Here is a 16682-nt window from a genome sequence, read left to right as displayed (position 1 = left end):
GAGTGCCGCCCGCACCAACCGATACCCACACACGCACCGGCCACACGCCCGAACCTGACAAGCTCAGGAAAACCAGCCCACAGGTAAAACCTATGATTCCCTTTGTATACCTACTTTTCTATATGTCATAATGTATAGGCTTTATGTCAAACGTGCAAATATAAATATTATCAACCGATCAGGTAGAGAAACGCTCACCGGTGAGTAGGCCAGCGGAAGCCAGGTCTCCCGCCCGGGCCGAGCCGAGCGCAAGCGAAGCAGAGCGACAAGCGGGGCGGGGCGCGGGCGCGGCGCCGGTGCCCCGCGCTGACAGCCTGCCGCCGCCGCGCCGCCCTCCCCCGCCCGCGCTGCCGCCGCCCGCCGCGCCCGCCTCGCCCGCACACCACACGCGCCTGGCACGCGCCCACTCGCACGCCGCGCCCGCGCGCCCCCCTGACCCGCCAGTCGTGAGTATTCTGGGCTACTCCTTATCGCCGCCACCACTCACAATCGAGCTTTGCGACCGACGTTAACTTGTTATGTTGACAGATCCCGCCGCGTGTTGGGGCAGCAGTGGGCCGGCCGCCCGGGCCGCCGCCAGCGCTGCCGCCACGCCAGCTGTCTGCAGCCGCAGATGTAGGGGCCTCGCCAAGGTGAGCGACTGATGGTGTCCAGTTGCGCCGTCGGACCAGCCTGCGTTATAACCTATTAGGAGAAATTCGCGGGCCGAGCACTCCTGAAGCTGACGTATGCTGCTTATCGCAGAGGCCCGGCGGGCGCGGCGGGTGTCGGGGGCGCGGCGGGCGGCGGGGGCGCGGCGGGCGTCGGGGGCGCGGCGGGTCCGCGGCGCGGTCCGCCGCAGCGCCAAGGCTCGGTGAGCGCGCCCTTCGCGTCCAGCAACCCGTTCACGTCGCCACGCCACGCAGAATTCGTCATCCCGCAGAGGAACAACATGCGCCGCTCCTCTACCACGGACAGAAGTTAATTCCATTAGTGATCCCGATAACTATATGTCGTTGTTAAAGTGTATCCTGCACCCTCCCTCACCCTCCTGTTAAGAAATAACCCGTAGCATTCATATATTCTGCAGTGAGTTGTTATTAAAAGTTTACAAATAATAGCTTGTTAAAGGAATAAATGTTAACCATCAAAGCAATAATAAATTCAAACTATTGTAAATACATTAAACTGTCACATTTACAGTGCAATCGCATTGAAATCGATGCCTATGAAATGGGTAGGTAATTGCAGTTAGAGTGCTGACGTATGTACAAAAATATAAATACATATAAACAAAATAATATTTGGTCGCTTGTGTTGTTATAATTTGTGATTGATGATTTGTCTGTGATTTAAACTTTCCTTTTGAGCTGTAGGTACATTTGACAGTTGTGTACTTAATATTTATGTTCTCATACTATTATATTTTCATTTTTAGTCTTTGGACATTAATTAGATGACAGTCGTAAGGAAATTAAGTGTTGTTATGTTTATTGTATTTTTGTTACAAATGGTGCCGACACGACGACATCATCTTACTGCTTTTTGTTGGTTCAGTTTTTTAGCAAAACCTTATCAAAGGGCAATAAAGCAAGTGGAGTAAGACGAAAACTTAGATCATTGACTTGAATAAAAAAATCTCATACGTATTCGTAAGTTATTTTGAATATTTGCAATATAAAATTATTTTTATAAAATATAATAGTAAATAATCTCGAAAACAAACGCTATAAACATTCGCTTGTATTTAAATATTATTTATATGCATATCATGACATACCTTTAGTAAAATGAAGACTTGAGTTGACTAAGTGTCTATGTGTGAAAATGTTGTAGGCTGTAGGATATAGCATTTGTAGGACGACCTGTATTTGATAATAATTGTCTTTAATCATTATTTCGTTCAATTTGGCGGTATCATTTAAAACTGTAGAACACCCAACAAAATATGGTTATTCTGGAACGATACAAATATGTTTTACATTCATAAAGGTACTTCACAGGATAACAAACGTCATAACCCTTTCAAGGTTCAGTGATACATGAAACATTTATGAAGTATTTTAAGACATATGCAATTATATGTTCAGTTTTGCATGCCTTAGCTTATTTTGTTTTGTAATAAAGTCCATGTTCCTAATATAAATTAAAGGTGGTACATAGATCAAAAGAAAATATTTATGTAATATTATAAAGAAAATTAATAATAAACATAACTGCCGACATGTAAGGTAACATTATTTTATGCCAAAATAAAACAATATAAAACTTATATTTCTTTAATTTCGGAATGACAACCCACATAACATGCTACACACATTATAATCAAAGCTTAGTGGATTTATTTAAGACATTTGAAAACACTTAAAGTATCGGTCAGATAGTCCCATAGAATCCCATAGAAAACTACTACTCTGTTCTCGTAATCTGTGCCGGACCCGGACCCTAAGGTTTTAGATCTCATCGCTTCGCTCGAAATACCACAATGTTACATATGGCTCATGCAGCATCCGTGGTTGGCGACGCTTTTTTATTGTATAATATGAAAAGCATAAGACAATAAAAGATCTTAAAAAGGTACAACCCCTTGGTAAATTATATTAAAACTTAACTAATTTATCACAAGATATTCAATTGTAGGTACGTAACGACTTTCACACTAGAAAACTGCTTTCAAAGTTAAATCTACTGTTTTAGAAAGCATAAATAAAATGGTCCCATGCGGGATCTAGCGCGCGAATGGCGCACAATGGCAGTCGGCGCAGCGGCCCATAACTAGGTAATCAAAGTAATTCATTAAGTAGTACCTTAAAAATAATCTTTACTTCAGACTTAGTTAACAATCTCTATTCTTGTAATAAAGGATGTTCAATTTGTAATACTTATCACAGATAGTTTGCTTTACTAATAACGAAATGCAATTTTATAAGTCTGCTGTTTTTGCTTGTATTCTCAGTTCTATTCTAGAATATTCAAATGTTTTTACGCATACTACACACCTAAAGCTTGTAAGCTAGTACACACTACACAGACAAACGACACTAAGCACAATTTTGGAACTGATTCAGCTGAACAGAGACTAAACTAAAATAGCGCATGTGATACATTTTTTTTTTTCAAAATAGTCTATTGCGGTTTTGGAAAAGTTGTAGATTTCAATGCACAAAAGTGATATTAAACGGGAAAGTTTAGCTTATGTTCAGCACAATCAAAACCATCGTATATATAACAGTCTATCAGAAAAATAATTTCTAACTTCACATAACGCCGCGCTTGTACGAGGTTTTTCCAGCTAAGCACAACATTGATAGAAGGTTGATTTAACATTTTTATAACACTGCTATTGCTGACACGCGCAAACCAGAATTGCCCGTACACTATACCTACTTACTACAGAAATAATGATGTGAAACATACAATATATGTAATTACATTTATCTAGCTATCTAGAAAAAGTCATTAATGGGATATAGGTTCGAATTCTTAGTACTAGGGTACATAATTTGTACATTAACATGAAGGTAGTATGTAAAACAATTACTGGTCTCCGCTATTAAGATTTCCGTTAAGTTACATTTCTAGAAAGTGAACATAGATCCTACAAACTGTGCACGTAGTAAACCAGGTAATAAGTTAAAAGTATCGAAAGTACTTATATACAATGTCGAACAATAAAATAATGTTGTCAAAGTCTTATTAATTACGGAATTTCACGAAAACCCCTAGATTTTATCATCACTTCTTTACAACAAACGTAATAGTTTACAATCAGTCAAACATCTCTTAAAATGGAGATAACTAAAGATATTCCAATATTTCGGAAACCATTTAAATTTAATGTTGCACTTTCCTGGTTACAAAAGTTTCTTTCACGTCGGGCAAGTCAATCTGAAAGTTAACGTATTCATGTAAAAAATGTAGCATTCATATATTCTAAAATAATTAATTGTAGCACAATATTACCTTGGTTACGTATCATAATTAACATCTATAACAGAATCGACGCGTTTAGGTTACAATATAGATTGGAGTCGGACTCACGACACTGAGGGTACAGTGGGTGTGTACAGTACGAGTGGGTTAAAGAAAAACAAATTGGGATAAATTTTTGAGTTACCCAACCTCAATTTTTGTCGTCACCCACCATTAAACGTCAAAATTCAAACTGTCGAGCTATACAGTTTATGAGATAAAACACTGTACACCTACTTACGAATAAGTGAACTTTGAATCCCCGTGGATCCAAAGAAAGTAGGCAGAAAAAAAATAGCATTTTAGTTACCTGTGCAGTAGATTCCTGTTCCCTGGAAAAGGAAGGCTGAAAACAGGGAGAAATGGTTTTGACTTTCCGTGTTTTATTCTTATAAGTTCTTAAGTTATCCCTGTCAATTTCGAATGCATCACTTGTTAGCTGCCCATCCTTATAATGTACCTGAGGAAGGTTGTTGTTATACCTTTTTAGGAAAAATCGTGTATTTTCATCTGTCTGTAGGTAAAATTTAGACATGTTTTGAAGTTTTTTAGTTTCCATAAGTATAGTGGAATTTAAATTGATGTGAAGTGGTAATAACAACAGTACCTACTTTTATCATATAGTCGTTGTTTTATATTTTTATACGTTACACCTATGCATAGCAAAAGTACTACGTAGAATAACGCGAAATGTGTTAAATGTTGTCATAAGTTAGCATACCTTTGCCAAATCGTTTTGGATATAAAGATGCAGATTGGCGAATAGCTTAACACATCACATTGAACAGTTTGTAATTGAATTGTCACGAGTTCATCAAACAAATAATAAAACACGGTAAAAGTGATTCCTTTTTTTTAAACAAAATGAATAGCGAAAAAAAAGCTTGGACTTTCAAACTCCAGTTGATACTTATAATAATTCTAATTGTTTAGTAAACAATTAAGCTATATTACGGTTTGCTAAAGGCTGAGTGTCTTGCGTGCAGCCTGTTAAACGGCGCTACGTAATCAAGCCGGATTTTTGATTGCACAGCGCTGTAAGCTCATTATTTGATTCCATTAACAACTTTATAATGACTAAACCAAAAAACTATACCGTGAAAATGGAAGAAAAATCGTATCATTAATTATTATGATAGTAACATGGCCACTTACATTAATGCTTAATATTTTTTCCGGATCAATTTCGCTTCCTCTGAGTTGCTCGGGTGATTCGACAACTTTCCACTTTATTTCTTTTGACATTGAACTGTTACTCATTTCACACAATTTTCTGAAAATAATAAATAAAATAACGAGGAATAAAAGTATCAAGATTTTATTTTATTAATTATCCTGACAAATTCGTCTTAAGTGCGCTCTACACTCGCGGCGCGAAATGCCGCGAAACGCGTGTGTTCGCGCTGTTCCGCGTTCGTTGCCGGTTGCACGGCGCGAATGGCGGCGTGAATTCACAGCAAGAATCGTGCGCGAGTGTAGAGCGCGCTTTATGCGAGTATGAAATCCATAGAGTGTTAAGCACTTGCAAAAGCACTTTACTGCACCAAAGAATTTATAGAGTACTAGTACAAGGTAAAAGAACATGTGGATGTATCAACTCTGCAATCAATAACATCAACACCACTGAACTACTAACTATTAAAGAAATGTAATACTCACGCATTTATGTAGAAGAATACTCTATCCTCAGGGTAAAACTCAGAATAATCATATCCGGGAAACTTAAAACTCAGCAAATTGTAACAATTTTTTCTGCCTGTAATCCAGCCAAGATCTATGACATTTGTGCATTCTATCCATACGTCCCTGAGATCATTTTCTGTCTTGAATTCCGTAATTGACTCATCATCATCCGAAATAACATAGACATCATCATTACTTGCACCCAAATACTCAGATTCAGATGTATTTTCTAGGAGTAATTCCGTCATATTAACGTTTGATGGCTCATCCTCAGAACAATACTCAGTTACAGCTATTGCAGTTGACATGGAACTTGTACTTTCTTGTAAAAGCTTCCTATTAATTTCCTCAGGTTTTAGAACAAACATTCTTTCTTGTTTCTTCGGAGAATTCTCGTTTTGTAATGAAAATGTATCAACTTCTTTTTCAGGTGTATTAATAACATACGATTCAGTTTCAGTATTTGACTCAAATTGTGTCGTTTCGTGATTTGCCTCTGAGGTTATACTATTAACATGAAATGGTGTAGCATTAACATTTGACTGTAATGTTATACTTCTGACATTCGACTCTAACGAAGTAGTTTTAATGTTTGAATTTATTGGAGAAAATTGGACGATTTTCATATTATTCGCTGCCGGTTGCAATACTGAACCATTCCCAGTATTTAAACACGTATTTAGTACAACTGGCATAGCTTTAGCAAGGTTTGGTGGTAACGCTATTCTTTTCAACACACCGTCCGATGCGAGATGATAAAAACCATTTGTCTTACGTATCTTAATGGGTTTGACAACCTTTTGTGGTGAATTTGATGGCTTTGGTTTCTCAATTTTATCATGATTTCCAGGAAATATGTGATTTTGATGAAAACCTCCTTCCTCGAGGCAATGGTTTTCTAAAGGTATTGAGTGCTTACTATGAGGGTTAGCAAGAGACATAAATGATAACGGATTCTCTACTACTTGTAAATTATCGACTTTGCTTGTTTTCATCCAAAAACCTCTAGTTGAAGTCATTTTTGTATGATAAGATTTAAAGTCTAAAAATGTTTTAACAGTCTCGATTCCTAAGGGATCTTTCAGTTCATACGGGCCAACCAATACACAATTTTCATTAGTGTTGGGCATTGCGTAAATTCCAAAGGAAGGATTTTCGCTTTCCTCCACACATTGTCTGGAAGACAGACGCACTGTTTTATTAGCTAGGCGAGCCATACAAATTACTTTCATAATACTTTTATGCGTGACAAAGAATCCTTTTTCAGGAAATCGAATTTCTGAGAAATCATTTTCTATTGTCATGACAAACCATTTCGATGCAATAGTTTCGTCTGAAATTTCTAATGATCTTTCTTCTGCCTTTTTATTACATGTTTCAAGCGATGTATTATCTTCCGAAGAATCATCACTGTCGTATATAACAAACGTTTCCTTTCCTGACGATTCTACGTTAATTTCTTGACCATCTACATCTTCATTTATTTTGGCAACGGAACCAATTAGTTCCCAACAGAATGCTAAACCCCGTAATATACAAAAGAAATCTTTTAAGTCAGTTGCATTAATAAGTAAATTTTTAACTGTTTGTGGATATTTATGTAAATCAGCAAATCGAATATCATTAATATTCAAACAATTATCAAAAAATGGGTGACGTGTATGTACTGCCATAAAAATTCTGAAAGGTTTCTGTTGAGATATCAAAAACAAATTTTTTTGTTCCCTATATCTGTTTAATATAAACTCCCATGAATGGAGCACTATTTTTCCCAACTTTGGTGGTTCAAGTGATTTTTTTATTAGACCTTGGTCACTTCTTTCTTTGTACAATTTGTAATTGGCTTCTAACCAAGCTACTAGTTTTGTTTTACTGGACAACCTTTTACGCTTTGTTTGAGAGGTAATAGTTTCATTTTTTTCAATTGTTAATGGATTCGTTTCATCTTCCTTATACAGCATATCCAAAATAGATGAATCAATAGTGGTATTAATGCGTGATTTATTTTTACTTTTAACTTCATGCTGGTCCTGGTTAAGAACAGCTAATCTGTCTTGTAACCTTTTGTCATTTTTTTCCATTTCTAATATTTTGTTATTAGTATGCCTGTAATAACCATCGCTAAATTTTCTACCTTCGTAAGGCATTATTCTTGCGCACGTATAAATTTCTTCGGTTAATTCATCATTGTAATTAGGGGCTTTTTCTAAATTTCTTACTGAAAACCTAGTTTTATACTTTGCGTTATCGACAGCTGAAGTGACCTCCAAAGATTCTGTAATTTTGACTGGAGTAATAGGCCTATCTTTTCTTTTTATCTTGTCATCTTGATCTATTCTTAAACTTTCAGATGTATTTATAGAGCTATTTGTACATTGGTCTTTCACAACATTCACACTATGCTCTAAAGATGGTGCTATATCAGTTCCATTATTCAGTGACTCGCCTGTATCTGTGAAACGCCCTTTACAAAAACACTTGTATAATTTATGAACCATGCACCACGGTACTACATTTTCAAAGTTAAATTTGGGTATAACTATCGATACCGCAAGATTTTTCTGGTTTTCTTGTTTAATACGAATATTGTTATAGAACTCAGCATATTTTTCTGGTATTTTACAGTTTCTTCTTTCTGCCTTTAATAGTATTCGTTTTTCTCCAGTTACTATAACCGTTTGATGAAACTTTTTTTCCTCTTTGGCTAATTTTACATTTATTTTCTTGTCTAGATTAGAAATACATTCTAGATCATTATCTCTTGCAGATAACAAACCACTTTTGTTGCTATAACCACATTTGCATTCGAACATACACCGAACTCGGCCACAATGTTGGCTTAAGTTTTGCGTGCCATCTAAAGAGACACAAATACATCCTAACCTGCAGTGTGCTTTCCCGCATTGATTAACATCTAGTTTTTTGATTTCAGGCATAGTTATAACTGTGACGTCCAACCTGTCTAATTCACAGTACCTCCTTTTCGTTTTAACGTTATTATCAGTGTAGCTCGAGTTTAAATCTTTTAAGATGTTAGACTCATTTTCGTCTTTGTTGTATATGTTATCTTGAATTAAGCTTATTTCTACACAATCTAATATTTTCGACATCATGTCTTCTACTTCAGGTAGCACATTGCATTCAGATATTTTTGTGCTCTTGGCAATAGTGTCCGATTCTTTTACAGTTAGGTTGTTTAACACGTTCTCTTTATCGCGTCTCATGAGAATTTGATGTCGATCATATTTATAGTTTAATTCGAATGTCACGCAATCTTTATTCAATTGAACAAAGTTCGATTTTTCAACTCTTCCTAAGACGGAAACGGCTAACTCTGCCCACTTTTGAGTAATAGTCCCATCTTCCTGGCGAAAGTTGTTTAAATAATTGTTCAAAGTTGATTCTAACGCAGTGCCATACGTAGGTTGAATATCTAAGTAAGGTTTTGGAAGATTTATAAGTTCTGCGTTCCCAATGTGATATTTTTGATGTGATTGGTCAAGACAAAACTTCTTTCGTAAAGGCCCTGGTTTAAATTTCACTGCTAACGAATTGCGTATGAGTCCTTTCTTTTGGTCGAAAGTAGAGTGAGTACAAATGTTTTTGTTGAAATTTTGAGAAGTCTGGTTTTTATAGGCCAAATCATAATTGCAAATAATTTTTTTACTGCCTCCACAACTACCATTGACTTGAATATGTTTTCCATTCCATATGACAAATTGGCGAGGATAAGCATGCTGTTCGGGGTTCAGGTTTACCAACATTTCCCATGTTGATCTAAAAACGGGTCTATCAAGTTTTAATATGCTGCTTGCTAATGATTTTGTATCATCATTTCTAGAAGAACCACGTTTTATTCTTTTAAATAAAAGTTTTTCTTGGGATTCCAAATCAGTTGATAGATATGAATAAGTGTCCTGTTCAAATATTTTTCTTATATCTCCGACGGTCTTTACTTTAAGTTTTGTTTTTCTTTTCGATACGTAATACTTATCAGTTTGAGGTTTGAAATCGCAATTATGTGTTTTTAAGACAGTTGGTCTTTTGGGTTTAGCAGGAACTATATTTAATAAATCGTACAGATTGTTGTTTTGATTATTTTCAGCTCTGGTAATATTTGAAACGAATACTTTTGCGTCATTTTCCATGATTTTGATTATCTGAAACAAAAACTAAGTATAAAATACTTAAATGGAAAAAGTTCAAATGCTTTAATATGCTGTCTGAATTATTGAGTTTATTTCATTATCTGATTAAAATTAAGTGGTCAAATAACACGGTAATTATAATATTCTCTCCTTTGCGCTTCGATAATTATACCTTATATACTATTTGCAAGCATGCTTATCATATGTATGCTTATACCGAGGTATAAACCAAAATCTATGCCAAGAGCGCAACCATTGTGCTCCCGTCTTGTATCGGTAACACTTAATTAGTTTCCTGGAAAATTGGAAATTTCCGTGTTTTTGGCCGAAAATTTTCAGTTAAGTGCTACTGGCTAAGAGAACAATTTAAAACTGTTAAACAGGTTTTGACAAAATATGTTCAACATAACATAGAGGTGAAAATTGTAGGTACAGGTAGGTTATATTAGGTTGTAAGTCAAAATTAGTAATTTCATCTCACACACATTCACGATTTCAGACTACGATTTTGGTGTTCCTCTAAATGAACACGTTACTTTTCAAATACTCCTCGGCTCATAGTCTTAGCTATAGTCATCTTTTTTATTCTTGTCAAGTTTGAACTACGCAATGTTTTCGGCTTATGAGTGTACGTACACAATCTTCATGAGTGTTAAACTTTAGGGTTTTCACTGCAGTAGTACATAACGCACTCGCTTCCTTCTGCGAAGCAGGCCCAGCCACCGCGGGAGATGCTCCGGGCATCGGGAGCCATGTGATGACTCCTGCCCAGTATAAGTGCGAGCGTGCGGGTAGTTCACCGCCAAATTAGGACCAGCCTGGGCCAGACGACGCGTTTAAATTCCACGCGAACCGCAAAGGAAACGCTGTGGAACCCTGCCGGGCCGGCAGGATGAAATCGCGGTTCACGGCTAGAAGTAGTATAAACTTTATGTTTTTAATGGGTGAATAAGAACGCTTCATTCATTTTATTATAGGTATGTGTAGTTCGTAATTTTTGTCGTTGATGTCTTTTGTAACAAAGGTATCTTCATCTTGAGAAGTTTACAAAAAATGCTTATTTTGTATTTTTTATTTTAAGATATATCCAGGGACCGGACAACCCCACTTTAGAGTTAAGCCGTTTGACAGGGTAACCCGTACACGGGGTAACTCATATCGCAGTGTTACCTTTTGTTCGAGTTACATCCTCGAAACCCAGCGAAATGGTTAACACCTTCATTAGGGTAACCACGTGAAGGGGTTAACCCCTTCAATAACTTAACCCTTTGAAGTGGTTACCTTCACGAAAGGCTTTTATTCGTGTTACCCTGAATTACCCACTAAACTTGAGCTGCATACTTGCACCCTAGCGGCCCCTCATTGCTTTACTAAGACTACAGCTGATTTTCTTCTATCGCCGTCGTGTCGCGCCGCGACTCGCGCCTCTCGGACAAACTACCTACGCGCGAAACTTCATATAGGTAACTAGCTGTTGCCCGTGACTTCGTCCGCGTGGTTAGAAGATCTTATATCTTCTTCTTCTTCTTAGGAATTTTTGAACGAAAGCCCTCGAAGATTGATATTTTTCCCCGTATTTGCCGCATTTTCCATTAAATCTTCGCTCCTATTAGTTGCAGCGTAATTTTATATACCTAGCCTAAAACCTCAAATCAAATTTTTTAGATGAAATTATTTATAATAATTTAAAAAAAAATCATTTTTTTTTTCATTTTTTGCATTTTCTGAGAAGATTTGACGGGTGAATTTTCGATTGAAAATTAGAGTGTTTTTTTATATTAATTCAAAATAAGGTGAAAAAATAAATATTTTTAATCAAATAAATTACAGCGTATTTGGGACACAAAAAAGTAAGCTTTCACCAAATTTCGTTACAAAAATAAATTTTTGTAAAAGATAAAAATAAAAAACCACAATCTTGGTTTTTTGGATCTTTCACATAAATTTTGAGGTTATGTGAAAAAAATGTAAACACAAAAGTTTTAGATCTTTTTATTACCTACAACTTTGCCATTTGACTTTTTTTGATACGAATTTTACTTTTGCCGGAAATCGAGAAAAACCGTTTTTTACTCTTTAAACGTCACTCCCACCCCCTTCCCGACCTCAGATCGCCCGTAAATTTTAATTCCTTTCATTTTTATAATATTCCCCTACTTTTCTAATGGGTTTCATCCTACTATTTTTTTTTTTAAATTAAAAATTATCGACCCTGGTGTACAAGTATAGACACGAAAAATATATATCACAACGTTTGAAATGTGCGACAAGAAAAATTAAACTGTAAGGTCATATCCACAATGATTTTTATTCCATGTTTACAAGTCGCTCGGTAAATGCAACAATGGCGCCGCTGGGCGGTAAGACGTCACGTGCGCTCGTGGTTATACTATTTTCAAACTAATGACTATGATAAAGAGTGCATATTACACTGTCTTAGGTTGGAGTGGGTTACCCTGTTACAGTGTTACAGGGTAGTGAAAGGGTAACCTGTTCGGAACAGGGTTACAGTAATCCGTTCGAAGGTGTAACATATGTCATAGGGTTTTTTCTTGAAGCGCTTAAAAAAACCCCTTCAAAAACCCTTTCAATGAGTATCCGGCCGGTCCCTGGATATATCTATAAAAAAACGTTTACAATTTTTTACTTAAAATACTATATATTCTGGACAGCCGAAGATAATTAAACCACTGATACTGAATACTGAATGCTGAAAATGATAAAAATTACAATAGGTACAAAGAAAACCTAACCAACATCTTATCATATATTGTAATTTTTACGTAGGTAATTTCTTTACCTATATAGGAAATATAATCAAATGATGACTGAAAAACGTTGATATGGCGAATTTTAACTGGTCATTTCTTGAACTAAAACTAATTCATGAAATGATTTGTTTCACTTAGAATTAATTTGTACTAGTGTGAGGCTACTACTACTTACATAGGTTGACATTAAGGGTACACGCGTAAGTTACTCAAATTCAATGCTAACGCAAGCTAGGCACGTGGCACGCGCTAGCTGCAGTTGTCAGCGTGACTTCGTATTTCATGTTGTGTCAAAACGCTAAGGACACATGCGCCACTGAGGGTTTGAGCGTTCAGGATTAGTTAAGTTCAGTTATTTTTTTGAAATCTAGTCCATTTCTAGTTTCGTGCTTTAAGTGATAATACACATTAAATAGATAATTAGTCAATAAGTGAAATACGGTGGGTGTACCTATGCCACACCGATTAAGCGTCATTTTGAAAGTATTTTTAATGATGTGATTCAATTATTACGACGATAATTGCGAAAAGATAACATACTTTTTGTTACCATAAAATCATGTAGGTAGCTTATTTCGATTTTTTTAATTGTTCTAAGGTATCTTTATCTTTAAGAATTAATGTGGAAAGTCTTAATTCACCTGACGTTGCCCAGACTGTAAAAGCAATAAAGCACACATTGTACCAATACTGAACTAGTAGGTAAATAAACCGATTAATTTTAATACCTTTTCTTTATTATTAACAAAATTAACAAGGTTTCTTCTTGAATAATAGTCAACTCATTTTATTCCAGTCTACAAGTTTCAACTTAATTTCTCCAAGGCTCAATCGCTATCGCTAATGAATTTAATTAAACCATTTTTGAACCAGTTTCTCAAATTATTACTTCTTTTCCAATCTCGTCTATCGCTTTAAGGCATCTTCCCTCATATACTTGAAGAAAGATCCTTTCGGCGGCATAGTGTCTGTAAAGTACTGGCTGTTAGACTTTTCAAGCTTCTGACTTGTAGTTTACTTAGAAAGTAGTAATAGGTAGTAAACCGTTCACGATATTTGGAGATTTTGAGTGAGTCTTCTCAAAATAAAATAAATAAGTCGCTAAAAAAGTTGAGATGACATAAAAAGAACATCACACGATTGAAATCGATATTGAAAGCTATACTACCCTCCCGAAAACGTTATACAGCAGGTATTATTTTATTTTTCCATAACAAGAGATTCCAATAATCCCTCCCAGATATCAAAATCGATTCATACATCAATTCCGAAGTTATGGTGGAAAAAAAAAACTTATGCATGGCAATCCATTATTGGTGAGTTAGTTTTTTCATCAGCACTTCGCTGTTGACCACAACTCCCTATTTTACCTAGAAGAGGCTAGTGTAACGCTTAAACCATTTTTAGAAGCATACAATTTCAAATATAACAGGTATTAATTGAGGGTATGTCGATTTTAAATCCCTCGCCTTGTTCCTCAAGTTAGTCACGGGAACATTGAGCTAACAAGGAAATGATCGAATGTCAGCTATTGAAGACGGAAACTATACTCCTGTTTCGACTAGCCAGTCTCGAATTGCATAAGACTTTGGAATTTATTATCGTATATTTGGTAAGATTTGATTTTAGAGATGTCTACTTAAACATCGACGAAGTCCTTCTGCGCTTACGTCGCTAACGAGGTCGGCTGACGTTTCTGATGTCAGATCGAACTTAAAAATTCATAAAGCTTAAGTGATTTATCGTATCTAAAAACACACAATCATTAAAATCTGTAAAAACATGATAAAAACTAAAGAGAAAATTACGGGAGTGCATAAGTGCTATAAGATAGATCACGCGATAAATTTGTAAAATATAGGTATATGTGTAGCATTTGGTTTTAATTAAACAAACCGAGACAAATAAGTAGGTACCACTAACCAAATTTACAAAGCTAAAGCTAGATATTAAACACAATGGAAACATTGAGGTTATAAAAAAAAATAACACAAATGTTGAGATACGAAAATTTATAAATAACAGGGTGCTAAATAGTTATATAAGTTATCATAATGGTTGAAAAAAAGGTATTTTTTTAAGGAAAAAACCCTTATTAAGTACATACCCCAATATCGCAAATGGAGTCCGCACACGCGCAGTCAACAAAATGGCCACCTTACATCTTTAGAACTGAAAACTTAACTTATTTAAATCCCCGAAATCTAATAGCTATTACAATGAACTTATTTTGTTTTGTATATTCTGGTAATGAAATTAAGTAATTACACTAGTATTTTTATTTATTATTACCTATTTATGTAATTTTCACAGGGACCCACCCTCACTACAACGCCACAGATAAAAAAATGGGTGCGTTCGTTCCAAATACATAACCTAATTTTTAAGTCATCTTACTTTGTTTGCCTTTTTCATCAGTTTCATAAATAGTTTATACTTCACGTGAGCGTATAGAACACGTCTTAACAAATCACAATTTCCCTATGAACATACAAGGAACATGAAGTGCAGATGTTTGCCAGTATAAATAAAATACCTACAACTAGTCTACTTTTGTGACTAACGTACATGCGTAGAGCAGTGGAAAATACTCTATGCTTAGATGGATGGTATGTTTACATATCGATTCCAGCATGTTTAGCATAGAGGTAGCAAAAGGCCAAGTCTTTTTCGTATGGCTTTGTCTTTTAGATAAAATATAGTTACCTGAAATTCACTTCTGGGAACCCTTGTTAAATGTTTAGTTTACATTATTTGATTTTATATCAAGCCCTTAAAAAATTGTTTTCTCTTTGAATCAAGTTCATATATTCCTTACCTTAGAATAAGGAGATAATGGTGCATTATGATGTTTTAAAGAGTAGGAACGTTGCGTAGCGAACTTCCGATAATCTATAAAATAAGGAACTATTAATACTTATTTAACTTTAAGTTTGTTTTCCTTTAAATTCGCACTTCATTCGTTGGATTTTTATATCCTTAGAATAACGTCCATTGCTTAGTACATCTACATATCAGTTTATAGATTATATTTTAACATATTTAGGTGTGACCATGATGTGATGACCGTTTATAAATTTTATTTTTAAATGCCATTACCGTTTATTATCTAGGTATCGATTAGGCAAATTCAACAAATACGATACGATAAATAGCGAAATATATCAAATCGCAATTGCCATTTTAGTGAAGAGAATATGGAAGCTGGATGGTTGAATGCTCCGATAAAAAAATTCACTTGGATCACATGGAATAAAAAGGCAAAATACGTAGAAAGCGATCTATTGTAGTTGATGCCGTTTATTGCATTAAACATTTATAAAATAATATGTCGCCTAAGAGCCTAATGTATTTGTACTCTTGCCTAATGCGCAAAACGATTTAAATTGAGATGACAAAATAATAATAACAAAAGAAATATATTTTTCAAAATTACCGTAAGTTTCGTCATCCTTATTGCTATCGAAAGATTCGAAAGCATAGAGCTAGATGTCAATGTGACATTGATTTTCCTACAATATTGAAATTAATTTCTTTGATTTTCTTGATCGGAACTAATAATAGGTATTAGATAAGTATCTACTTACAATACTTTCATAACCTCTCATGATTTGAATGCAAATTATTCCTAAATTCACATACCTAAATGAATATAAATTAATTTAGGTATGTGACCCGAGTTTATCACGATAAGTCAGAAGTACCTTGATTTTGATATCAATAATAACACTTGAGGTAGGTATCTTCCTCCTCCTCGCATCGGTTTCCTCAATGCTGAGGGTCGTGACCACTTCGTGGTAATAGTGTCCTGCGTATTAGTCTCCGACATCTATTTTTATCTGCCGCCGGTATGGGCAAGAAAAATAAATTCGGTAAAAATCGGTGAGCCGCGTACTATCGCGCCTCTAATGCAGCCAAAATCTCTTCCTACTGCAAAATACTTGCCTACTCTCCGAGTCGTGTTTGTTTTCGTTGAATGAAATAAGTACAATAAAAAAGCACTACATTTTTTTTTATATCTGCCACCTGCCACCGTTGCTGCTTATTATTTAAATAAGGAATGACATACATAAGTCATTTATGTATTAGGTTTTAGACTTAAAGAGACCATTGGCGCCGCACAGAGGGC

The 16682-nt window shown here is 35.6% G+C and overlaps 1 protein-coding gene across 3 annotated transcripts; it reads right to left on the bottom strand.

Moving 5' to 3' along the window:
* Window positions 1–2242: 2242 nt before the first annotated feature.
* Window positions 2243–14984, bottom strand: LOC113508376. Of its 3 annotated transcripts, XM_026891371.1 has the most exons (6): window positions 14846–14984; window positions 14661–14725; window positions 5611–9794; window positions 5107–5224; window positions 4262–4411; window positions 2243–3867 (listed from the first exon to the last, which is right to left on the bottom strand). In XM_026891371.1, the coding sequence occupies exons 3-6, from the start codon at window positions 9780–9782 to the stop codon at window positions 3814–3816; spliced, it is 4494 nt and encodes a 1497-aa protein (XP_026747172.1). In that variant the 5' UTR covers window positions 9783–9794; window positions 14661–14725; window positions 14846–14984; the 3' UTR covers window positions 2243–3813. The 3 variants fall into 3 exon arrangements, with proteins under 3 accessions (XP_026747172.1, XP_026747171.1, XP_026747174.1); XM_026891370.1 differs by lacking the exon at window positions 14846–14984 and having other exon boundaries at window positions 14661–14839; XM_026891373.1 differs by lacking the exon at window positions 14846–14984 and having other exon boundaries at window positions 4262–4297; window positions 14661–14839.
* Window positions 14985–16682: the final 1698 nt, after the last annotated feature.

The sequence above is a fragment of the Trichoplusia ni genome, chromosome 2 (genome assembly GCF_003590095.1).
Source record: "Trichoplusia ni isolate ovarian cell line Hi5 chromosome 2, tn1, whole genome shotgun sequence".
NCBI classification, from domain to species: Eukaryota; Metazoa; Arthropoda; class Insecta; order Lepidoptera; family Noctuidae; genus Trichoplusia; species Trichoplusia ni.
The sequence above is the reverse complement of the archived record's forward strand: the minus strand, read 5'-3'. Positions and strand labels throughout refer to the sequence as shown.